The sequence below is a fragment of the Apostichopus japonicus genome, chromosome 19 (assembly GCF_037975245.1).
Source record: "Apostichopus japonicus isolate 1M-3 chromosome 19, ASM3797524v1, whole genome shotgun sequence".
Lineage (NCBI taxonomy): Eukaryota > Metazoa > Echinodermata > Holothuroidea > Aspidochirotida > Stichopodidae > Apostichopus > Apostichopus japonicus.
This window is the reverse complement of record NC_092579.1, coordinates 23484238-23511156: the sequence shown is the minus strand read 5'-3', so window position 1 is coordinate 23511156 and position 26919 is coordinate 23484238. Positions and strand designations below refer to the sequence as shown.

The 26919-nt window shown below is 36.2% G+C and overlaps 2 protein-coding genes and 1 pseudogene across 3 annotated transcripts in view; 1 reads left to right on the top strand and 2 right to left on the bottom strand.

Moving 5' to 3' along the window:
• LOC139959473 (CMP-sialic acid transporter-like) overlaps nucleotides 1-12184 on the bottom strand; it is a 30491-nt gene extending 18307 nt beyond the window's left edge. Inside the window, exon 1 of the mRNA XM_071957131.1 lies at nucleotides 12028-12184. Within this exon, the coding sequence (XP_071813232.1) occupies nucleotides 12028-12040 (13 nt within the window). The 5' untranslated portion in view covers nucleotides 12041-12184. The remainder of the gene's footprint in view (nucleotides 1-12027) is intronic.
• Nucleotides 12185-12677: 493 nt separating this feature from the next.
• On the bottom strand, nucleotides 12678-12798 carry LOC139960720 (5S ribosomal RNA; annotated as a pseudogene).
• A 6620-nt stretch (nucleotides 12799-19418) lies between these two features.
• LOC139959474 (uncharacterized) overlaps nucleotides 19419-26919 on the top strand; it is a 52285-nt gene continuing 44784 nt past the window's right edge. For both annotated transcript variants that reach the window (XR_011790134.1, XM_071957132.1), the window contains exon 1: nucleotides 19419-20473. Coding sequence is in view for 1 of the 2 variants with exons in the window: in XM_071957132.1 (XP_071813233.1) it covers nucleotides 20417-20473 (57 nt within the window). In the remaining variant the exon portion in view is untranslated. The remainder of the gene's footprint in view (nucleotides 20474-26919) is intronic.

Sequence of the window (26919 nt, the reverse complement as noted above, 5' to 3'; positions counted from 1 at the left end):
TAATTAGTTGCATTATGTGTGCCCATATTATTCAAGTTGCCTAATTAAAGGGGAATGCATATATGATATCTTTAATCAGTGATTCATTCATCAAACTATAACATCCCTGTAATTTTCACACAGTAAATAGGTAGAAACACTAGCTTGATTTGACGTGACTCGCGTGACGTGACTCGCGTGACATTCGTAAAGGGTGATTTTCTGCAAAATTTGAATATCTTCTGTAAAGGAAAGTTCAGTAATCCTTTTGGTATCTATGTGAAGACTTGATATTCATTATTTGGAGTAAAACTTTTGTGCAGACAAGGAGAAAAAAACAAAAACAGTAAATTTTGTGACTCATGGGACAGTAAATTGAGGGTGTTAACTGTTTTCACATTACCACTGTTGTCTAATGCCTTGATGTCAAAATTAAATTGAAGCTATTAAGTGAGCACTATGCTACAGCAAATATAATTAGTCCAACACACAGTAAATAGGTAGAAACACAATCTTGAATTGACGTGACTCGCGTGACGTGACTCGCGTGACATTCGTAAAGGGTGATTTTCCACAATATTTGAATATCTTCTGGAAAGGAAAATTCAGTAATCCTTTTGGTATCTATGTGAAGATTGATATTCATTATATGGAGTAAAACTATTGTGCAGGCAAGGAGAAAAAAAAAAAAAAACAGTAAATTTTGTGACTCGCGTGACAGTAAATCGACGGTGTTTTCAATTCACCACTATTGTCTAATGCCTTGATGTCGAAAAAAAATTGAAGCTATTAAGTGAGCACTATGCTATAGCAAATATAATTAGTCCAAAAAACTGATGATACCCATGATTACTATGTACAAATCTGCACAAAATGAAATTTCACTGTATTTTTCATAATTTAGTTACTACGGGAGCCATTTTTTATTACCGACCCCATAATCAAACAAATGATGTTTCGGGGGTGAAAAAATTATTTTTAGTAACTACAAGTATTCTATTTATTGGAAACTTATACAATTTTAATGTACAATGATTTTAAATTTTTTGATGTGATGTTGACCTTATCATGGAATTGACCATATATATATATATATATATTTATATATATATATATATATATATATATATATATATATATATATATATATATATAGTGCAGTAGCAATAACTTTCAGTACTAGTGTTTGTAGTAAAAGTGCCTACATGATTCGTGACAAGTTGTCAATAAACAATTTTTCAAACCGGAAAATGGTCTTGGTTAGATGCAAGTCTAATATCAGATGAATGCATGGATAGCACTTGAAAGAATTAATGCAAATGGTAAATGATAAACGTAGGGCGCAAAGTTCACTGCTATTCTTGTTTACAAGAGTTGACAAACACACTTAAGCCACGATGGTTAGAAACTCACAGGCATATATAATACATATACATAAAGCAATGTGAGCATACACAGCCTGAAGGTAAAACCTAAAGTGCAGTGTTCACGAACAAGTCTTTATCTTATCTCATAGTTTGATGATGACTAGAGTCACTTAGCTACTGAACAGAGCTGAGCAGGAAATGAATACAATAGCTTGATAATAAATAAAACATTGTTTCAATTAGCCTCTGAAGAAGGTCCTTCTAGGATCAAAACGTCAAGCCCTCTAACTTATTACACAATAGTTATTCCTGAATGCAAAGTCTACTCATTCTAAGGAACATGTCTTAAATATTAAACCCTGAGTAGTATGGAAGTAAAGTGTTTAGTAGACTCTGGTATCCTAAACTCTTCTCCCTCACCTAAAGAGAACTGTTGGATTATGCATATCAAACCCCCAGATTTTTTGGGCTGAATCCTGTATCTGGTCGGATTTGAAAATTCCAAATCTAGTTCATCCCTTACACAGTACTGTTTAACCAAGGTTACAGGCCCCCCCCCTGCCCCCCATCCCCCAGCTTGTTGTGGACATGTATTTAAATATTTAAAACAAGTTGATACAAATCTCATTAAATATTTGTTCAACCTGCCCCCTCCCCCTTCTTTCTCTATTAACACAGTCATATGTCAGCTTGACCCAGATTTAGGTAGGCTGTATTTTCATTAAGTAAGTACGCTGTAAAATGTTAGAATAAAATGTCATTTATTAATCATGATTGCCGTTCATGCTTGAGAAATGCATTTACATGTCTCGTGTACTATATACATGCTGTGTAATAAAACCTGTTGCCGTGCTGAAACTGTATTGAAACTGAACCTGCTGTATAGTAGTCTGAATATATTAAAATTGCCACTAAATAGAACACAGTATCTAACAGTGTGAGTTTTAACATCACTCTTGTCACCAAAAAATCAACAAAATTCAAAAAAGGAAGAAAGATCTTGCTATGATCTATTTTACCATCACAACTTTTTGGCCCTAAGGTGATGATTTGCTGCCATTCTAGAAATATTATTTTGACAGCAAAGTATCGTTTCACCTACAGAAATTTCTTTATCTTATGTAACAATCATGGAGAAACTTTTAATTCATCTTTTGAAGTTTTTGACCGATAGATACTTTCATCGATTTTTCCGTGCCTTTTTCGTTTCGAAAATCACAGAACAACGTCGGTTATAACTTGCGCTTCACTAGTGAAGTTTAATTTCAAATAAAAAGTGAAAAACTGAACAGATTATTTTGGGGGAGGGGGGGGGGGGACTTTGCCAATTTGCCTTTTTTACATGCATGTGATTAATACTGGTATGAAAATGTGTCTGGGGATGACATGTTTGGAATAGAATAGAACTATTAATGACTTGCTCTAATTCAGTGAAATGATAAAAAAGAAAAGAAAAGAGAGTCGTACAGTTTGATTCCTCGCAACCTAATTTTGAGGACAAATTTCGAGCTTGGTTCCGTAAACCTGCTCACCATGTACAAACAGGAGCTTTTAAACGACCCTGCACTTACTCGCTTGCCTGCTAGCAATGATATTATTTTACCATCCATTCTGGTCACCAGAGACTAACACTTCCACAAGGACAGTTTGGATGTCACTCTCAGTGTGCAGCCTAACCGTTAGTTAACATTCTCCACGTAAAGACTTAACTTTTGAAGTTTATTCTCAAGAACTCAGAGAAAGAATACAATCTTCATCTGTCTGTGAAAATATGATTCGGGACACGCAGTATCAAATTAGCAAGAATCTCACGGTTCACTTTAACCTCCATTTTGCATTTGGTTTAAGACGCTGCACACAAGTCATAAATCATATTTGTACACAACTGGATAGCCATGCTGTGGATGTATCTACCATACAGAGATCAATGTAGCTTCAACCATTAAGCTGCTGCTCAGACTAGGTCATCATTCATTTAAACTCAACATGAAACCTTGGAAATCACTTTTCAGTACTCAAGAGATCAAAAATGAATATTTTTATATATATACTGTATTATTAAATATGACACAATTCCATTCAATCCTCAATGATCAGTTGCAACAGCTTCACATAACTTTCGCTCATGTATTAAATCCTAATAAAGTTGTAAAAAACACAGAACGATTAAATATTTAACGATTAAATATTTTACTTCCTAATACAGAGATGTGATATGATACATGGTCATCGTCTCATCGATTGCGTTTGATTCATATTTTATCCTCTTTCGGTGATTTTTTCTTAAATTTATGTAGTTGTTATACATGTGGAAGTAGGAGTTTCATGTCTGAAGATATAAGAAGCTAGAATACTTCACTTCTACAGATGTTTCGTTATCTAAACAGGAATTGATTTCCAGAAATGCAGATGCACGCAAAGAAGCAGACCCAATAAATAAGAAATGTAATTCCCTATGTATCCTTACTTTCTGTATAAAAGATGCAAAATCCAGACTAGTTGACATGTTTGTCAAAATAAGAGAGAAAATTGTGTGTCCCACAAATATAACATAACATAATTTTGTAATCTGCAAGCCTTTGAATGGAGTGCCTTTAAGTTGAATGGAGTGCCTTTGAATGGAGTGCCTTCAAGTACATTTCTTATGTGATTTGTGAAGACTCGAGTAACACAGTATGCTGTCATTTTCAGTACTGTATGGTATTCCCTTTAATTAGTCCGACAACAAATTTGCCTTTTTAATACAAAAAAAATAAATAAATAAATCAACCATTGAATGCTCAGAATAAGTGGATGTTTTCCTTAAAGATCATTCTTCCTAAAGTCATCTTTTTAGATCACAACCAGCTGTATAAATAATCCAGTTATAATAAATCAAATCCATCATTTGTAGCTTGTCGCAGATGTGAGCAACAATAGAGATGAGTCTTGCCGCAGTATTGTTTGCTTTAATATAATAATTTTTGCATTTTGTTTGTTTGATATTTGCACAAATCAGTTGTGTTTAGAACTGCCACACAAGCACTCCTTCACAGCAAAGTCTGATATATTTACATAATAATAATAATCATAATAATATATATACTGTACCTTACAGCACTGAAATTCATCGCAAATTTTGCCTATGCCTGGTGCAACTTGTATTACAAAACATTTCATATATTGAAGAAAAGTTCCAATATTTTGAAAAACTGTTTCCATGTCATTAATTAAAATATGAAAAGTTGTCAAGGCAACAACATTGTTCCAAACCAATAAAATCCTCCAATACTTATTAATAAAGCATACTGTACATTTTTTGTGGCTATGTTCAACTGCATACTACGTTTCGGTAAACACTTGTACACTAACAGGGTTTGGTAAAATTGTATGAAATTGGCAAATCTAGCAACTAGCATGCTTTTAAACTAATGGCAAATGTCAACATTACCCAGTGGTAACATCTATATTCTCTGTGTAAAAGTATCTATATCCGATGTTAGCTTCAATATGTATGCATTGAACAAACATCATATTTGGAGAAATTATTGACAGGAACAAATGAAACATATTATTCATGCCATTATTACGTCTTGACAAACAAAATCTGTTGTGTAAGCTACCATTACTACCATCTGTTTCTACATGTCAGGTGATCTAAATCTTTATTTCCAGCCAAACCGACCGTTTTATCGCCATGGAGATGGCCACTAGACTTGCCCAAGTCCACATTCCTTTAGTAACGAGGATCACAAACACCACAAAATCATATCTGTGGGATTCATCAAACAATTGTGCGAAACAGCTGTTCACATTTTTTTCTTTAACCTTAATCAGAACATTCATGTTACTTTTCCGGTTTCGTCCCGATATACAGAAACATTACGACTGGAACATATTTTCTTTGATATATCTGCCCAGAATTATCTCTTACGAAGATGTTGGTAATTAACTTTAAGTTGTGGTCATTGAGTATCATTTTTCCAACAAGTATGAACCTGGTTAAGAAGGAATGTAAACGATGAATATAAATTTAAATTTCCTTCTTTTTATTTCTCTGATAATACATCCACAAGTTGTGCTAAAGGAAGGTACTATTTCTTTGATTTTCTTTCATTTAATTTCCTCTTGAATCCGGTTCTGGTAGGATCCAAGAAACTCTTGATCATATTTTTATCATCGATAAGAATAACGTATTTCCAACAATGGTATGATGTACTCCAAATACACCCACTCTGGAATTTAAACCTTTAATCTCACACAACATCTTCACCATTGATTCTTGTCATTTTATTTCCAGTTTCCACGTACAAGCAACTTAAGTATTGGCTAGGTTTACCATTCATGCTACATCCATTCAGTAGCATACACAGGTAGACTAGGCCAGACTTATTAGGCTAGATAATTCTTACAACTCTAAAACATCTGTTACGAAATTAGCGCAACAGTGCAAGAAAGTGGTTTCCCACCAACCGTTTTGAATTCTTAACGCTGCATACAAGCAACCAGCTATATAATGTACTGTGCATGAAAAGTGGTTCAACAGTCAACGCAGAACACACACCTTCAACATCATGCCATGCAATTCGTAAAACAGTTCCCGGTAAGCAATTCCGGCAGCTCAAAAACAAGCACAGCTGTCGCAGAACAAGTGCAGACTTAAACAGCATAAATTTACAAAGTTACAAAAAATTTACCGTCACGACTGATCAAAAAAGGTTTTTATTGACTTGAACAGTCTATTTATTTTAGCCCATGACTAACATTTAAATTGCCATAACTGGCATCTACAGTATATCGACATTGATATCCACCAGAAGAGATTAATGATACACTGTTAACAAAACTCCCCACCAGCATTATAGGGACATAAAAAACCCAATGGTCGTTTGCCGGATCATAAAAATTGTAGGAAGAGATCATTACATTCTTCTTCCCAGAACTGATAAATTTATGGTACAATGTGTATTTCACTGCCTGATACTAACGCTATGTGTAGATCACCAGATGAATAATAGGCAACGGAAAGCTGCAAATTACTGGTCGTAAGCAGAATGTTTAGAAAACAACTTGGTTTTCTAGATATTAAGAGAAAATAGCTCGAAATAGCAACCATTTGAGTTAAGCTCTGGTATGCAATCCTTATGTACTCGTACTCACATCAAGGGGAATTTCTATTTGTATTTGTACTACAAGTCTGCCCTATAGGTTTACATACGTTGTCATAGATGAATATCTTCACAGCTAAAAGACCACAGACATACAGTAGAGACAACAATAGGCCATGGAACTACAGTATATATAACAAACAGCAAACTATTCAAAATGTAACATTTACTTGAACATTGAACAGATTTACAGGGTTTATGGTTGTGGAACAATAACTGTTATTTTATCTTTCATTGTAATCTGGTGTTCTCTACACAAAAGAGAGGGGAAAAAATGGAAAAAAAATAACACACAATAGCACACAATAACTGGAGATACTGCCCCTGTGAATGTACACTGATACTGTAGCTAAACAAATATTTCAATTCTCTACATTTCAAGGACCCCACCCCACACCCTGCCCCCCTCCAAAGATCATAGGGTGAGATACAGTGTTAGGAGGAACAATGAAGATATGGCTCTAAATAGGCAATATTGCCAAACAGTGATATTTTAGGTACAATAAGGAACAAGATATTACTAAGATTGGGTACTCACATACCAATGTTGCATGTACAAATTTGTCTTCCTTGCAAGTGCCATGTTGTCTGCCAATGGAGTACATTCCCTTAATGCTTTGGGGGTTTATGAACGACAATGCACGGCTCAGACGAAGGCGTCGCTAGAGTACAGTTATTCAACTCAATATTAAGGCATGATTTAAACTAGTTCCCTTTCAACGTTCATGTGAAGAAATATGTACCAAAAGCAATGATTAGATGAGCTCGAATCGAGACCAAATACAAGTCCATTATATTTCAGCATACAGTACAGTATAATTAACCTCCCCAGATTTAAAGGCAATATGTCAAACCTTCAATGACCATAAAGGTTGTGAAGACTCGCGCACAAAGAAACCCACAACACAGTGTACATAGCAGCGATGGACATCTCAGGTCCAGATAAAAGATAACAAGGTATCACATTTCATTACTGTCTGCATTTTGTAGCGACAAGAAGAAAACTTGAAAAGGAGAAAACTTGCAAGCAACGGAAAGTTAACTTTTTCGTAGTGGGGCACGCGGTTTGGGGCGAGTCTTCAATGCCTTTAATGATGCATCAAGATACAGTGTATAATGAGACTTCACCAGAGTGCCCATCGGTCAGAATACTGTACAAGATACTGCAGTGCCACACACACTGTAGTATACAAAGCTTTCTATTGATCAAGCATTTCCTCTACTGGCAAAAGCACACTTGTGTCACAATGCAACGGTCAAATTTGATTGCTCACTAACAGAGCAAAGTTCCAGAATGCTGTGATATTAAAGGAGCATTGGAGACAGCTTATTAGATGATCCCACTACTGAAGGGTTGAATATATGTTGAAAGGATATTTACTACCCTGGTATAACCAAGCCATCCTTGCTGGGAAACGTGGCGTTGTTGATGTGAGTACCAGTTTTGTAAGTCCAGACTCGAAGTGCATCTAGACGAATCTATAGAAATCAGTGTAAGGGGTACTCTGCGATGGTCGAAGAAGCCAAGACTGACTATCATAATTCGCAACTGAATGACTCTGATCAAAAGCAGTCGTTTTGACAAGTTGACAAGATGTGTTCGGCTGGCTCAGAGAAAAAACGTCATCGCCGACCAAGCGTGGAACTGCTGAGTTAGTTAGGCTTCACTGTGCCACACCAAAATTTGATTTTTTTTTTTCATTTTTTCATTTAAATTGGATTTTTTTTTTATATCCATTTTCTTTAATACACATGTGAAGAATGTAAATGTCAAGGTAACTTGATTTTTGAGGCAGTTATGAATTTGATTTTTTTTTCATTTAAATTGGATTTTTTTTTATATCCATTTTCTTTAATACACATGTGAAGAATGTAAATGTCAAGGTAACTTGATTTTTGAGGCAGTTATGAGTCTCTCAATTACTACCATGAATGGTTTGAGCCTACAGGATACATTATGCAATGTAGTCAACCCACTAGATGTTCTAGAGTATACAACAAGTGTATTATTCTTGTTTAGTACTATTTTCACTATCTTGTTACAAAACAGAATCAAATATTTACATAACAATAGGATGTCTGCTTGACTTCCTAATTTCCTTAAATTGATTCTTGCTCTCCATACAAAAAATATATTGACCTCACTGATAAACATGTGCACACCTGCCACCTGAATGTATCTCATACAGTGTACATATAGGTACAGGCTATTCCACAGAAAATTGAGCCACCATATGGTCTGGTCCACTCTAAGCTGAGAAACCACCTTGGAACTCATCAAGCTGCTCAGCTTGTGTTCTTATTTAAAAGCCTTGAACATGAAGAAGGACCCGTAACTTTAAAGTATATTGACTGTACAATACACCTTCAAGTTAGCATTTCAGTGTTTATGTTTCAGTGGTAACGTTGGCAATGGTTTTAAACTTGTCTTGTATGCTTTATTCTCTGGGGTAGATCGACCACACTTACTTCTGGGTCTTACAGTATTTTAAACATTTAAGACAATCACATTTTAAGTTTTGGTTTTATATTATTACTTTTGTTGGAAACACCCTTAGAACCTTTAATTTACAAGTATAAGATGACTAACTGATTCTGCACACTGATTAATGTTACAAGTTACATGTACTTATATGCTGTATAAATATCAAACTACAGAAGCAGACTCATAGTAGCTGCTTACGGCAGTAAAATCAACAACAAAACAATGAATAAAAAGTTAAAACATGAAAAAAAAAGTGATTTAAATCAGTGATTTGTTATAAAAATCACTGTGATTTTAATCAGCCAACCCTGTGCCATACACTAGTAACGGTAGGACACTATTAGGTTTCATCAACACAAACACGTTTAGAATGCCAATACACTTAAGGTGGCTAAACACCTCCTGAAGTATTTCTTGAGGCATTTTCTGCATGCCATTGGTCATAGTTCGTATTTAGATTTGAGACAAGTTTGACGACATGATTTTTGGTAAAGAGTTTTCAAATTTTCACTTGACACAGGTTGCAAGTGGAAGATGATGATGCTTTGTCAACCTTAGATTTTCATTGTGGAAAAGATCGCCTTGACTTAGTTAGTGTGTTGGAGTAGCAGTTATATGTTTCGTACGCCATTTTGCAATTCAAAAGACAAGATTAAATAATTGAGAAATGTACGAAGTCGCTAATCGAGTAGTGGCTCAAAAGGTGCAGTGAGGTACTGCATAGGCTTTACTTGCGTTAACCTAGCTAGTACATATATGCCTAATACTACAGGAGCCCTACTGTTACAGAAGCCAAGCTCCCTTTGTAGGTATTTTTGTCGATGTTCGTTGGAATTGTTTGAGACAAAATAGACCTATATACTTGCATATTTAATGATTCTGCGACATAGTTTACATTGGTCTTTAGTTTCTTTAATGTGGAAAAAGTTAAATTTCATACTACACAGAAATATAATTTTCAATGTGCATTACATAGTGCCATGTATCTGCTTAACCTTAATTTACAAAAAGTAAGGCTGTCCTAGCTTTTTACTATACTACGAGTATGGAGACATAAACGTGATGATAATAGTGGTGAGTGAATTTTTGCATTTTGGATAGTAGCTTTTTGGTCACGGTCGACAAATTGCGAGTACTTTTAAAAGAAGTTGTCGAGGCCTGCTATTTATACTATAAAATATCCACTGCGAATGTGTCTGAACATCCAAAGTACAGTTCCAATCCCAATTGGTACCAGTAGTCGCGATTACACTTAGAAAGTTTGATTAATTGCGCTCAAAACCTAAGTTGCGATAACTTGACTTCATTCTAGCACTACACATAAACTGCTTTTGAAAACTAGCCTAACCTATCAAAAACAGCACTCAAGCAGTTTGTCAGCAAAAGTACTGCAGGTTCTCACAATGGTACACTAGCATTGTGCTTTGTTAAAAATATCGGCAAGCACCTGCTCCAGTTAGATTCATGTGTTTGCTTGTCAGTAATATGCTCCTAGTAGTTCTTCAGTGCAACATTCAGTCCTAGCAATTTTTGATCATTGACTATAAGCTTTAGTTATTAATCTGTTATGATTGCCAACATATTTGTCATTTCTTCAATCATGTTTACATTTATCGGATGTCTGATTGAGTGTGTCAAATGCGGTGTAGTTTACTAATTTCAATGTGAAAAATATGTGCCAGCTATCACGCTAGGCTAGAGCCTTCAGAAGCCTCTTGCATACTTATCAATCACACTGTTACAAGGTGTTACATCTAACCATTTGTTTGCAAGTTTTGCATTTACTATGAAAGAAATGTTATAGATTGAAAGTTGTTCACAGTTTTTGTTTGGTAGATCCTTTAACATGATTTATACACCACACGTTAAGACACAACTAAAGACAGTGCACCATGGAGAACAATTTGTTTTGACTGTACTTCTGCAATGTAAAATTGACAGTGATGACGTCATAACTGTAACCGAGTAATAGCGAGAAAAGCTATGCGATTAATAGACTTCTAAAGAAAGAGTCGACTATCACAAATTTTCCTTGTGGTTATTCAACCGTCAGCAAACAAGCACACAACATACCTGTAACACTTGCATTTATCTTGACTCAGTATATATCCTTAAACAATTTATCCCTGCAGTTAACACAATACATGTAGAAATAAGTACAGTACTTAGCATTAATTATTAAGAGACAAGGGAGATTCTTGTTTGGCTATGTACACTGGTTTCTTGGTCATGGTACATGACTGTGTGAGAATTTAGTACAATTCATTTAAGTTTATTAAATTACAAGAAAGATATGAGGAGTTTCATGGTTTACAAGTGGTGATGGAAATTTTGTGCGCTGCCTTACACTTTAAACCACCACTACCAGTAGGAAATAACTTAGTGTTCAAAGTTTGTGTAGCAGTTTTGAGAGTTGTGAATATGGTTCCTGTGTTCAAAACTGTTACACCTCTTTGGACCTGTATAGCAATCTGACCAATTAACATAACAATTTGCAATGCAATACTGGGTAAATTATTACCTGACCAGTTATCAAGCTGTTACAGTTTTCATGTTCTAACAATTAATATTAAGTCCAAGCTTTAAATTTAAATGAGTTGTATTTTCGTTTTTTTCTGGCTGTATTTTGGTTGAAATTTCTTAAAATGCAATAACCACAGTGTTGGGTTTGTTTTCATTTGTGGCAAAAATAAGTATATTTAGTACCGATTCGCTGATATTTTGATCGAGAAACATTCGTTGTATTGTGTAACAAGTTATTTGCGCTATCAGTCCCCACACGTCAGGCTAAGCAGTTAAAAGGTTTGTTTTTCGTGGAACTAATGCCCGTAATGAGTCATATAAGAACGCCCGGTGGTACCCTAGCCAAATCTCATTGAACTTGGGCAAAGTATGAATCCGTTCCTACTAGCCGAGAACTAACGGTCAATATTTTCATACCGCTTAGAAATATGCCTTCTATTAAGAATTTAATAAAATGTAAAGAAAATTGTAAGATTTCCGAAAAGAATGAAGAAATTTGCCGTTACAAAACTGAGTAGCTACTCACCTCCCGATGCCATGTTGTTTGATATGATGTATGTGGGACAGAAAGGTCGTGCAGGAGTTGCTTCGATATGACGTCATAGTTCAGGCACTCAGTGTTCATCACACTTACTCACTCGTGACATAGAAGTTATAAGTTAAAAAAGAAAGCTGAGGTGACCTAATTGATAGGGAATAAAAAGTACTGCAACAGTTTGGATTAGGTGCGGAAAGTTCAAGGGCAAGGATCTTAATCTCCAGTTCCGCTTTATATGTATTCAGGTACAGCAATGTGCCCCTGACTACTTTGATGTAGCTGGTATAGGCCTACTCATGAAACAGCAACATTGTAAAAACTAGAACGCCACCTTACATTATCGTAATATAATTTTAATTTAAATAATTATGAAAATAACAGTCACTAGGAAATACTTTCACATAGCCATATGCTATATGACGATAGCAGTCATTGAAATGACAGGACACAACGAATTGTTTCTTCCACACTTTTTAGGGGAGGTGGTCACAGCTGTGCACCGCTGGCACATTTATTCGAATGCTTGGCCAACGTTAACGTTACGAACGTTACAAATTCAACTCAGATTGAAAAAAAAACATAAAGAAAGAACTGAAGAAATAAGAAAGGGGTGTGGTTGTGCGTGAGGAAAATGAAAAAGTCTACGGCACCTAGTATTCCCAGGCGGTCACCCATCCAAGTACTGACTATGGGCTCGACGCTGCTTGACTTCGGTGATCGGACGAGAACCGGTATATTCAACGTGATATGGTCGTAGCATTCTACGGGTCGTAGACATTAAAGATGGTAAATTTAAGCTATTTATACACGCCCCAAGACTATAGCTACTAGAGAACTTATGTCTCATTATTGTGCAAAGTTAGATATTCAACTCTAGACCACCTATACTGGCATACTTATATCATTAAACTAAATAATGTGCATTATGTTATATGACGATAGCGCAACAATTAAGCCACAGAGCTTCATATGAAACTTTAATATATTACGTATTTTAAAACTCGGACTTCTGCTTCTGCACGTACTCCACCTATCTTCTCACAGTACAATATTCTTTTTATACCTGCCCGAGACTATAGCCACAATAGATATATGACGATACCACCTCTAAGTATTGTGCAAAGTTAGATATTTAACTCAAGACCACCACACATATGGCAACTTATCCAATTAAACTAAATAATGTGCATTATGTTATATGACGATAGCGCAACAACTAAGCCACGAAGCTTCATGACACTTAAGTAAAACAGTTCGTTTTACTTGAGAAGGTACATTACGGGACAATCTTTGTTTATTGAAAACGATCAGTTCTAGACGCGGGTGAGGAGTTTGTAGCAGTCCGGATAGAGAGTTAAAGGGTGGCGCTCTCTCCAAATGTCTAAAAACTTTTCCTTTTATCTCGAAATTTGTGGAAAAAGTTATGGCAATACGCCTCCAGCAACATTTCAAAGACAACGCTTTGTATACAATCTGCAGTCTACATATCGCCAGTTCTATTCCACTTAGTCCACCTTGCTTAGAGTACACAACGAAATTGTTGAAACTTTTATCAGGAAAACGGCAGTGATCATGTTAGATCTTTCTGCAGCTTTCGATCTTATCAATAATAAGATTCTGTTTAACCCTCTTGAACATACCTTTTGGCATTGTTTCAAATTCATTGAGGCAGTTCAGGTCCTATATAAATGACCGAGTACAATGTGTGGAAAAAGGCAATGTACTTTCTCGTGAAAATCAGTTACATTTGGGAGTTCCACAAGGATCAGTCTTGGGTCCTCTAATATATTGTATTTTCGCCCGTCCAGTAGGGGAATTCACCAAGCGCCATAAGATCAACTACCATTGCTACAAAGATGATATCAAATTGTATTTGGATTTTGGATAATCAAAATTGTCGGAAAATGTTTCATTAAAGCTTCAGGCATGCCTTTAAGATGACATCAATTGGATACAGGCAAATTTTTTGAAACTAAATCAAGAAAAAAACGGACAGACTCATCGTTTTCACACCAAAAGTGTCAGCGCAATTCCTCTCTAAATATTTGTATAAAAATGGGATCAAGTGACATAAGTCCTGTTTCCGTGGTCAGGAATTTGGACTGTGCAGCTTGATTGCAATGTTTCGATGAAAAACCAAATAGACTCCATTCCAAGGTCATGTTATTGGCACGTACGTAATATTGGAAAAATCAGGCGGGATATTAATGATGAAGCTTTGTAAGACATTGGTTCACGCCCTTGTGATATCAAAACTGGGCTACTGTAATGCCCTACTTTATGGTCATAAGCTTAATTACTGCCCGACTTCAGCACGTTCAGAATTGCGCAGCACGGCTTGTCAGTCGCACACGTAGATATGAGCACATAACGCCTGTTTTGCGTGAATTGCATTAGCTTCCGGTTCTTTTGACAGGTCCAGTTTCAAAATCCTTTTTATAGACTTAAAAGGTTCTCAATGGTTTAGCCGCCCTGTCTGCCTCACAGATCTTGTGCATAAATATATCGGCCAACTCGATCTCTTCGGTCCGAAAACAAGTCATTATTAACTAAACCCATTATCAGAACATCTACTTATATAACGGGACCAGGCGTTTTGATCATTCAGCTGTAACATTGTGGAATGATTTACAGGATAATGACAAGTGTGCAATAAATATTAATGAATTCAATACAGATGTGACAATTTACCTTTTTAGAGCTGCCTTTTATTGATTTCAGGAATTGTATATTTTTTTTAATATATTTTTAAATTTCATTTTTAGCTTTTTTACAATGAATTTGAATTTTGCACTTGTTTTTGCCTTTCTACTATTTAATCCCTTTTACCTTTTTTATTTTTAATAATTGTATTTTAACATTCATTTATTGTTTATTTTCTTGACTTGTATGTTTTATTCTAAAACGCCTTATAAGAGCGATTTTATATTGGATAAGGCGCTATATCAATTCTGTAAAATAAATAAATAAAATAAATAAATATATAAAATGCTCGTGGTCAAACATTATTTTGTCAGTTTTTTTTTTCTTTTTCTAGGAAACTGGATGTGGAGAAGGCGGATGTTTGTCCATTTATGAAGATCACTGTTAAAATCTCCGGCTAGTATATCACAGGGACTTGTAAAGATAACATTTTCCTCTTTAAATCTCCGAAGAAGATTTTCCACATGGTGCATATGAGGGGCTTGAACCATCTTGTGGTCGCGAAACCTCGTGCGTCAGAAGACACAGCGACGGCTCACACACAAAAAAACCCGTCCAAAACACACAAAACAGTGATGATTAAAAACCAACATAATTAAAATATTGACGACAAGTACACCATAAACTAGCCAAAATCTAGTAATATCAACAAAATCCACGAAAACAAGGAAGGTAACCGAAAACTATAGTACCGTCACGAGAAGTGGTATGTTCATTGTGATATGATCGTACACATTAGACTGCATGGGTAAATTCAAGTTATTATTTTAGTTATTTATTTTACATTGTAAGGATACTCAAGGAAAATCCGCCAATCTGAAAAACCCTAAACACCAAAAGTATAATGACTTTTGAAAGACAACAAACACCATTATTGGTGCATTTCATATCCAACTCTGTATGGCTACTTAGCCCATTTAAGTGAATAAAGTATACAGTATGTTATATTTCAACAGCGCAACATGCGATGAAGTTGGGACTTGGAATAGTTTGTTTTTACTTCACACGCTATATATTACAGTTTTCAAAGTACCGACTTAGTTTAATTAACTTGTTATGCAAATCTCCTGATATTATCAATTTCATGCAGTTAAAGTTGCATGGCGCCATCTTTTAGGCAGCCAGCACATAAAGCCCGCCACCTAATGCCCGGCTTATTGATGGACGTATACAGTTAACTTCACTACCAGACCTAAACTCGGAAAGTCCTTAACTTGGAAAATTCGTGGATAATCGGACAGTGGATAATCGGACAGTGATCAAGAGCCCGGGAAACTGAACATGAGGCGTTTCCCCGACTACCATTCGCCAATGTGTGGCGGTTCATGACTAACGCAAGGCGTACAGGAAACAGTCATTGCATGTGCGTTTATCAGTCGTTCAGTTTGCAGGGGAGGGGGGGGGTCACCTGTAAGGCCGTGGGTCTTTACGACTAACGAAAACTAGGTTACAACGGTCGAGTTGATTCGGGTCGCGTTACAGTCGGAGAGTTGAGCTGCACGTTATAGACATCCTTGCTTCGGAAGGACAGGATTAGAAACATCAATGTAAACTTAACCTTACACTTTGCCTCTCTGCAGATTTCCTTTTTACGTCAGTCTTTAACCCACCGAAAATCTGACTGCAAAGGGCAAAAATAAACGTATGTAAGACTATCCAAAGCACCTACATTCACATACAATTCAATTATAAGTGCGGGGGGGGGTGGGGGGAACTGGTTGGCTGAAGGGAATGTTGGTGATTATATAAATGACTTTTCTTCATTCACTATCATTTCAATGTAAGTGTGCGACAGATGTTTTGATTTTTCAACGATGCATTATTTTTTTAATGTATTGTCAATTCTGAACCAAAATGGTGATGGTGTAAGAAGACCTATGGATTAACTTATGTATAGGGCAAGATTTTTCTTAAGCGACGCCATTTCTCTAAACCTAAATGAGATTCCATCTATAACACGTTATCATAATTTCCATTAATCCTTTAATATCAACATGGATCCCTACTATGTGATTGAGTGTAACTATAACACTGCGTTATTTTTACAGTCATACCAGGGACCTTCTACTCTAAGAGTTAGAGTAGCAGCTCCCTTGTCATATGATCTTACAATTTGCTGTGTAAAGGAAGTTTGCCAATTATGCAATTTTCCTTTTCTTCTTTTTCGTTCATCTTGATAATGATAGACTTTGCAGGAAAACTTAGGAAACAATCAATTTAATATGTGTTTATCGTCATAAAACCAACAACCTTAATCAGTTATGATAAAGTTATGTGATAAAGTCGGATCCCTTACCAAAGGTTTGCAGAGCGACATGTTGAAATAAAAAAGAAGTAATTACATTTAGTAAAACAAAAAATCAAATAAATCTCTTTAAAGTATCTAATCAGGCTTATATCACTTGACTGAAAAAATACTGCAAAACCCTTCCACTTTAGTGACTCGACCAAAAACTACTTACTTCAGAAAAGGTGAAATAATAGAACGTAGAACGTTGAATTCATATAGTTGAGGTATATAATAGACGCGTCCACAACCATGTGCATGGGGAGGTGGGGGACTTGGGGCAATGGGGGTGGGGGGAGGGGAAGCGAGCGGGAGGGAGGGAGGGAGAGGGTAGCTACATTTCGAAGTTCAAAGTTTCCAAACGGCAGGGGAGGTGGGGGAGGTATGACGCATTAGACACATGCATTAAAATCATTAGTTTATAAAGGCAGAATTGTACCACAAATGACATTTTGTTTCATACACAATTTTTACTAGCCTCATATGTGTATGCATGCATGAGCAGTTACATGTAACTTGAGATACATCATATGTTAAGATCGAGGCATATCATATTGCTGTTGCTAAGATTACATTGTTTCAAGGGACAGTCGAGATCAATAGGATATTAAATGTGTCACGTGATATGACCCGTATATATATACCTACGGCGGATGCATACTATAGGTTGAAATCATGAAAATGCTTCATGGTAACATTTAAAGGGTCCGTGGAGAACTGAAGAAAGAGGGAGATGGGAAGTTGAGTTAAGGGTGGTGGGGGAGGGGTGCAGTAAGCTAAATAACTTGTTACTTATCATAACCACTTTTGAAGGGCACATATACGTCACGGTCTTTTCTTGATTTTCAAGTTTTCACATCTCACAGTATGCATTACAGACCGATTTAGAATAATAATGCGTGAGTCCAGCGGAGGCTCGAAATTATATACAAAATGATCACCAGAGTTTAACTTCGGTCCAGATGTATTTTAAGGACAAACCACTTTTCTAATTTGGAAAAGCTACATAAATACATACATTGTGTAAATGGCGGTAGAGAGGATGGACTAACCTCGCTTCAGTCTATAAAACTCATATCGATTGAACAAAATATACAGTACATGGTTACCAACATATATAAGTCCATTTGTTTCCCATTAAATCCCGATCGAAACAATTAGTAACCGTGTTTAGAAGGTAAGGTATGTGAATACTTATACTTTCTACCGATCCCCGTCCACCTTGTCCCCTTATTTACCCCCCCCCCCCTCCCCTCTCCCGATACACACACCCTTATAACACACACACGTCTTTAATATGGTTCCATACTTTCTACCCACTGTTTATCATGCATTACTTCATGTATAGTAGTTCAAGTACACTGATACAATAGTCTCGCACAGCAAACAAGTTTACTGACCCGTTAATTCACTTTGTTAACGTCATTCAAGTTAACAAATTCCTAGTTTCATTTTCGTCCACGAAAATAATTGGAACAATACTGTTGTGATGAAATAGCATTTTTTTTTTATTTGAACTTGATAAAGGTTTCGATGTTACCTCAGTATGTGAACCCTACAGCAAACTACCAGTGATTCATTTAGCTTGAATAATCAAATTTCAACATATTGAAGGAAAAATTTGAGAATGTTGAAAGATTTCCACATTTCTGCGTATATGCATGGCATGTGATTGGTACTGACACGAAACCGTCTCTAAGTCAACTTTATCATATTGAGAACTGAACTCCATTCATTAACATCTCTCCCCCTCTCTCTCTCTCTCTCTCCACCTCTCTGATTAACTTTCACTCGCTGGAAATAGCATAGGAGATTGATTTGGTTTGACAGTCCATTGCAATATTAAATTGACAATTCTCGGTAACAGTCGGTAAAAAAAGGGTATTTGAAAGCCTAACTTCATGGTATGAGTGTATCACAGCATGAGTGTATACGCGGTACAGTACAAGAAGAATCCCCAGCGCCCCCCCCCCCCACTGCCCCTCCTTGGTATGTATTCGAGTACAAGTCCCTGAGAGCGAGTATACGAATACTCAAAATTGTACAAATAGCATCTATGCTAGATTTCTTGTGTTGCGAGTACAACAACTTGAGTACGTCGTGTAGGCTACAATTCCCCTCTGTAATGAGTACACGGAAACAGGTTAGCAATTAAATTCCTTTCTGGTAGCGTAATTCAGTATATACCCCCTATATACTGATATTATGTTAACGACATATTTTGCAATCCGGAATGCACTGGAATGTTTTGGAAAATGGCGTAACAGTTATATGGCGCAATAATTAGGTAACTTGACACGCTCATGGAATAAATCATCCCCTCTTGACAGTATTGCATTGCGCAACCTACCTCGGCAGTATCGAACGATAATAGGAAGTTTTATTCTCAATGCTGTGAAGTCTCATTTAATGAAGAGACGTATATAATGTGGTATGTAACTGTACGCCGTAACTACTCTATGAGTTATGATCATGAAGGAAACATGTTTTTATCTGCCTTGTTGGCTTTCATTGTGCATGCACATTACTAGTGGCTTTAAACTAACCGGCAGGGATTTGTTTACTTAATTGGATTCATTATGAGTGTTTAACAGATAAGTATATCATATACGCAGTTCAAGTACACATATCGGCTCGCCTTACAAAGGATCGGATTGGTCAATAAGCTTCTCGTACAGTTTCAAATTAGAACAGCTGAACGGATATGTATACATATTTATATATACATATATATACATATATATATCTATATATACATATAAAAAGGATAAAGGAAACACTAACGTTTGCCTCTTCTGTGAATTCACGCGGGCTTTAGTGTCGTGTGTTGAAGCAAAATCGTGTTGTGCTTTTAAAACGGGGGCATTAGAGGTGACAAGTGAGTCCCATGTTCGTTGTTTTGCGCGGATTATTTGAGACTCAAACGGAACAGCGGTAGTATACAGTGGAAGTGAAGAGTGCGCGTAGATCAGTCTACACGTAGATCAGTCTACACGTAGTAACTTAACTCGTTACGGAGACACATTTTGGAATACATGGAATTAATTAATATCGATGCTTTTGAATGATACGTGCGTTTTCACGCTACGTGGATTGACTGTGCTAACACCACTTCTACTACTACTAGTACTATTAACTACTACTTCTATTTCTCATGTGATATTGAAATATCCGCTGTCTGTAACTACAATGTTAATGTCCCATTGACATTTCGTAACATTACGAGATAACAAATAAAGGACATTTTTGTGTTATGCTTTTATTGTCCGAGTCAAACTGACCTTGACATTAAAGAAGGAAGAAGAAAAACATTGGTCACGAAAGAAGCGTGGGAGATAGGAGGGAGTAAATTTGTGACCTATTTACCCAGGAAATAATAATCTTGTCATGGCAGACGACAGGATTTTCATTGCCGATCGCATTACCAAAAGAAGATTTAGAAGTGTAAGTTCAAAAATAAATTTTTAAAAATTGTAATTGACGTTACGGAACATTCTAGGCTGCGGGCAAAATATAGGCTAAAAGTCCGCGTAGATTTACTTAGTAGAGAGTAGAGAAAGTCCGAATAGTTTTGGCGATATGTGGTGTGAATGGGGGTGGGGATGGGGGTGGTGTGGGGTTGAGACTGGGTACCTGGCGGGAGGGTGATGGGGTAGGTGTGCCGTATTGTGGGGATGGGAGAGACTCAAAGAGTGAATCATAACTTCATAGAAACATTTAAGTTGCAAGTCAAAGTTAATTTCATTGTTTACGGTCAGTCATAAGAGGTTTCATAGTTGTAGTTTCCCACTCCATCAAGTAGATTTAAGTAGACTACCAATTTAAATGAGTTTGTTTTCAGTGCGGTACTTGTATTAAAGGGAGTGAGTAGAGTGGTTGGCCAGTAGGGTATATATATACTGTCGATGGATTACGGTTAAAGCAACGGGCGCACGTAGGCCTACGTCACTACATCGAGATGATATAAAAATCTACTCTTTATAACTACTGTATCGTAATACAGGAGGGGTGCATGTCTCGTTTTATCAGCGTTATCATATCCTTGTTCGGTCGTTCCATGTACTGTGGTCCTGCCGCAGCGATGTATCCAACTGCAACCGTTCCATATGTTGAGAAATATCACGATTGCGCAACCCTTCCAGCCAATCAGCAAATGAAACGTGCATGGCATTACAGTCTTTTTTATAACTTCCGATCAAAACACCGTTGCAGTACGACATTGACTGCACGATTGCACGTGCATGGAAGTCAGTTTATACACACGGCTGACTGTACATGTGAACTTTCATATCGAAATTAAGTCACAAACACTATAGCATAGCCTCTAGATTCTACTATAGGCATTCCGCTCCCCCCCCCCCCCCGTCAACCCCTGCCCTCACGGCATCCCGTGTTTCATTCTATGCCTAAGTGGTTCATCTTGCCAAGTTGTTGTTTTTCGTCGGATGCAGTACGTCGCCTGTTTATATATTATATGCAAGGCTGATCATCGCAAAATAATTATAAATGATTTAATACAACGTTAGGCATTAGACCAATATTATAAAGACTACCTCTGTTTCTGATTGGCATATGACACACGTGATATATATATATATATATATATATATATATATATATATATATATATATATATATAATATATATATATATATATATACAAGGGCGGCGGAACCGGGGGCACAGGGGGCACGTGCCCCCCACGTTTCCTCAGGTTAAAAATGTGCCCTTTTTCTACATAAAAATTGAGGTGTCTCAAGTTAACAAGAGGCCAGGGAACCAGAATGAACACTCGGGAAGGGCCGTTTCCAGCCATCTGAGGGGTTTGTAAAACCAAAAAATTGCTTGTACGCTCCGCGCCAACCTATGGTGGCGCTCCGCTCAGATAGTCGTGCATACAACTTTGCAAATCCTGGCTATGCCCCTGACTTTTAATGAATTTCTGTGGGTCAAACTCAAAGCTATTTCGAATGGAAAAAATTGTTAAGATATTGACAAAGACTCTAATTCGGAAGATTCCTACATTAGCAACTAGCGCATGATTTCACCTCATTTTGTCTCAAAAGAAAACTTGTTCGTTGTTTCCCAATTTGCACATTGGATATTGCAGTGCTAGTATGCATATTTTCCTTGAGGGTGGGGGGGGGGGGGCGTTGATGGAGTGATGTGTATACGCAAATAAGATAATACAATAAGAGTTATAAAGGCTACTAAATATAAGGCTGCATCAGTCCAATCGAATTTCTGCAAAGTGCCCTTTGATGTCGGTGCCCCCCCCCAGATTGAAAGTGCTTCCGCCGCCCTTGTATATATATATATATATATATATATATATATATATATATATATATGCACAGTTCGTTTTCATTATTTGTGTATCGATTGTGTGATGATTAATGGGTCCTTTCGATTATGGAACGTTTTAAAATGATGTGCAGAATGACGCATATTTAATATGCTCGCTCCAGTGGTTGAATACCATAAGCGAACGCAGGTCGGTATTCTGTTGTTTACCAAATGGGTTTATTCCCCCCTACAGTCATCATATCTTTTACTGGAGTAATAAACATGTAGGCGGTAATGAAAACGGTCTAATAGGTAGTCAATATGCACCACCTGCGATTTTTCCTCGATTAACCTAATGCATGGAGGTAAGGATGTGGTCATGGAACCGAAAAAATTGTCTTATATATATATAAATATTTATATATATATATATATATATATATATATATATATATATATATATATATATAAATATTTATATATATATATATATATATATATATATATAAATATTTATATATATATATATATATATATAAATATTTATATATATATATATATATATATATATATATATATATATATATATATATATATATATATATATATATATATATATATATATATATATATATATAATTGAAATCTTAATGAGTTGGAAAATCAAGAACAGTGAATAAACTTCCAGCCTCCACCGGGATTCGAAACCGGGCCTCCCGCTTTATATGCGGACACCTTAACCACTGGGCTATGGACGCTGATCGTATGTTCAGATTCCATCGGAATCTAAAAAAAAAACCTTTAACATATATACAGCTGTATCATATAAAACACTCGTTGGGATAAAAGTATTAAAGAAAAGTGGCCCAAGATAGAGTTTGCGCACAAGAATTCAACCACGTGATCCTCTCTCCTCCTCCTTCTCCGCCGCCCCCCCCCCCCACCACTCCATCCCCTGCAGTTCCATCGTACTGTTTGCTGGAAAATGTGTTTCTTCGTTTTTGAACAAGACTCAACAACAGTATATTTCGCCCTAGACGTTATTACAATGTTATATTGAAGGCATCATTATCTATAGTCCCTCAACGTTATCAGTTTGCTTGTGTATTCATACCACTATCTGATTCTTATAAATATACAAGTACATAACCAAAAGATAATCGTTACGTTGACTTTGTCAATACAAATAAATCGCAGGAATTTAAGACGCTCACTTGACATGAACTTTACATTTTCATAAACAGTTACACATTCATTTCCCATTGATTGATGGATTCCTTCTTGCAGCCAAACTGTCATAGGCCGTTTGGTGATATCATAATCTAAACCTAATCGGCAATTTGGACTGCAGGTCAATTATCCTTTTTTTTTTGTTTATAAGAATGTCTCTATAGAATGCCTAGTATGACACTTTAGATGATGCCAATGTCACAATAATGCTTAGGTTATTATCTTTGAAATATTACTGGATATAGTTTCAGAAGAGCCATATATAAAAACACGCATTATATACGGCATATTTAATCTATTACTTCTCAAATGAATGAAATCATCTTTTTGATTTTTTTTTCAACTTTTCCAATGCTGTTCGACAATAATAATAATAATTATAGTGGGATTCAGTAACATATATTTATTTGGTAGTCGACAATTTTGATTTCAAGGAAGACGAACAGTGTCGAAATAATTGCGAACTTTTCACAGTGGTTATTGAATGTATGGCCTATGTGTGATTATTACCGATTAATGTATAATAATGAAGGAAATAGTTGCGACGGAAGATGATAGTTTCGGCATAAACCGGAAAACTCGTCTGATATAATTAACAACGTATTCATTAAGTGACAAAGTTTTTGTTTTTTGATATTTCCTTAAGGTTGATTTAAGAAAAACGAATCCCTTGATCCAAATGTAAAACGGTGGATTCTGTTCAACACAACGCTATATGAACTGACTACTTATAGAGTAATGATGTATATATAGGCTATCATTAGCTGTTACAGATGTATGTATAGGCTATCATTATATCTGTTGCAATTGTATGTATAGGCTATCATTAGCTTTTTTTTCAGGAAGAGAAAACGAAATTGTCTCCGAGAGGTAAATAGTTGAAGCTCCCTTTGTGCGTTCGTTCATTAATAAATGTACCTACTCACTTAACAATTTAATATTTATAACGAGGCTCGAATTCGGATCCCAGGGAGACTTTTCGTCACTGTTCTAGATTTCCCAATTCCTGCTTTCAAATTCATAATATAGGTTTATTATTCATATCTCTACCACAGTCGTTGCATTTTCAATATCCTTTTTAATAAATAAACGCAATATTAAATATGGATATTTGATCCTAAATGAGAAAATGTTTTCTATACGAACTAATGGTCGGAAGTGAAATAAGTCTATGTGAAGTTGAGGGGGAAAACACAAACATAATTTACAAATTTCATCCCTCATATAACGTACTTTAATTTCCATATGGATTCATATATGACATTCGTGGGACACCTATATGTCTACTGTCTGAGGTAGAGTATTACTATACGTCTACTGTATGTAGTAGTGTATTGCTAAACGTCTACTGTCTGTAGTAGTGTATTGCTGTACGTCTACTGTCTGTAGTAGTGCATTACTATACGTCTACTGTATGTAGTAGTCTATTACTATGCGTCTACTGTATGTTGTTGTGTATTACTATACGTCTACTGTCTGTAGTAGTGTAGTACTATGCGTCTACTGTCTGTAGTAGTGTATTACTATACGTCTACTGTATGCAGAAGTGTATCACTATACGTCTACTGTATGGAGTAGTGTATTACTATATTTCTACTGTATGTAATAGTATATAATAAGGAATACACGGTGCTTGTGGCCGCGTGGTTAAAGGCGGTGGCATTTGAAGCAAAGGGGATTAGCAATCGGGAGGTTCTGGGTTCGATTCCCTGCCGGGTTATAGTAACGTGGGTTTTTCATCCAAGAGCAATCTACGATTTTCCCATCTGAAATGACTTTCTAAATTGAAAAGATGAGTTAAAATGTTGAATTGGAAGCCACCTGACGTGAAAGTTGTAATCCATAAGCCCGCTTAAGCGTCCTAAAAATAACTGCTGATTATTATTATTATTAATTGTATTATTATTATTATGTAACATTCGTGGGACACCAATAGGCCTACTGGATATTTAACCTAAAGATATAGAAAGAACAAGATTGCTGACACCACAAAGAGTGAGAGTTGTCGAATTTATGTCTGCGAATACGATTTCAACTTCCTACCCACCCAGTATCAATTACAGTTATCTCCACTCATCGATTCATCAGCATATCTATGGTCAACCTATGTGATTGAGATTCGGAAACGTTTAAATCGTGTACAATTAGCATACTTTTATCTATACATGCCGTATACGTCAACAAGGGAGGCGAGTCGGTGTAGGGAGTGAGCGGGTTGGGAGGGGTATCATGAAGGGTTTTTTCCCCACCCTAGTGACAGATAGGACAACTTAAGCAAAAGAGATCACTTATTCCCTCCAATGTTGGATCTTTCTTATCATCAATGGAGTTTGATGGTGTGTCCATCTACGGAAGATGAGTAACACGTATTGTGGTTTGTCTATACAACTGTCCTCGCTGATAGCAAGTTGTATGTTCAATTTCAAAACTGTTTTGGTTATTGGTATCATAGGGTATCCATGTAGGGGGTGGGTGTGGGGGGGGGGCAACAGCAGTGTTGTTACATCAATTGCATTTGCTTGGTGATGATGCTGGTATTTTAGTGCCTGTTGGAATTGTGAAAATCAGAAACCATTTATCACTCCTTGTTCCTATACATTTACACTCCTGTAAAGAATGATGGAATTTAGACTATTCAGTGAAATGTATGTTATCAAAGCATGTTTGCTTTGAGAAATTGTTTGATTCATAAGAATTTCTATTGTACGAATATACGCTGCGTGTAGGCTTATATACGTTTAAGTTGTTTTACAAAATGGTTTGACTTCTCGTAGAAACTGGTTTCAGTCTGGTTGTGTTTACCTGCCACACAAACGAAACCACGACCATGAACATAAAAAATATAAAAAATGCAAAACACAAACGCACACACAAATACAAATACAAATGCAAAGTGCAAATACACAAAACTACAAATTTGTAAATACAAACGCAGCAGACAAAACAAACGCAAATACAAACGCTAATGAAAAACACAACTACAAGCACCTTCAAATACTAATGCAAGACAAATAAAAATGAATAGTAGATATGTTGTTCACCTTTAGTATCGAGTTCACAATAGGTAAACTTATTATGTCTCTATATTACTATCACATTTGTTTTATATAGCTCGACTCTAGCCTATACGTTACATATATATGAATCGGGTGAGGGGGGGGGTATTGCTCTTGTTATTTTACTGTTATTTTTCTACGTGCAAGAAACTGTTTCTTACAACATTTTTGTAAGAGACATCACACAATTGGATTGACGAGAGCGTCTCAAAATCATATACGTGGAATACGATGAAGTAGTAAAAAAAATATCGCTTTATGATTCAAAACTGAAAAAAAATATATATTTCCGTGATATTTGCCACTCTTTTGGTCATG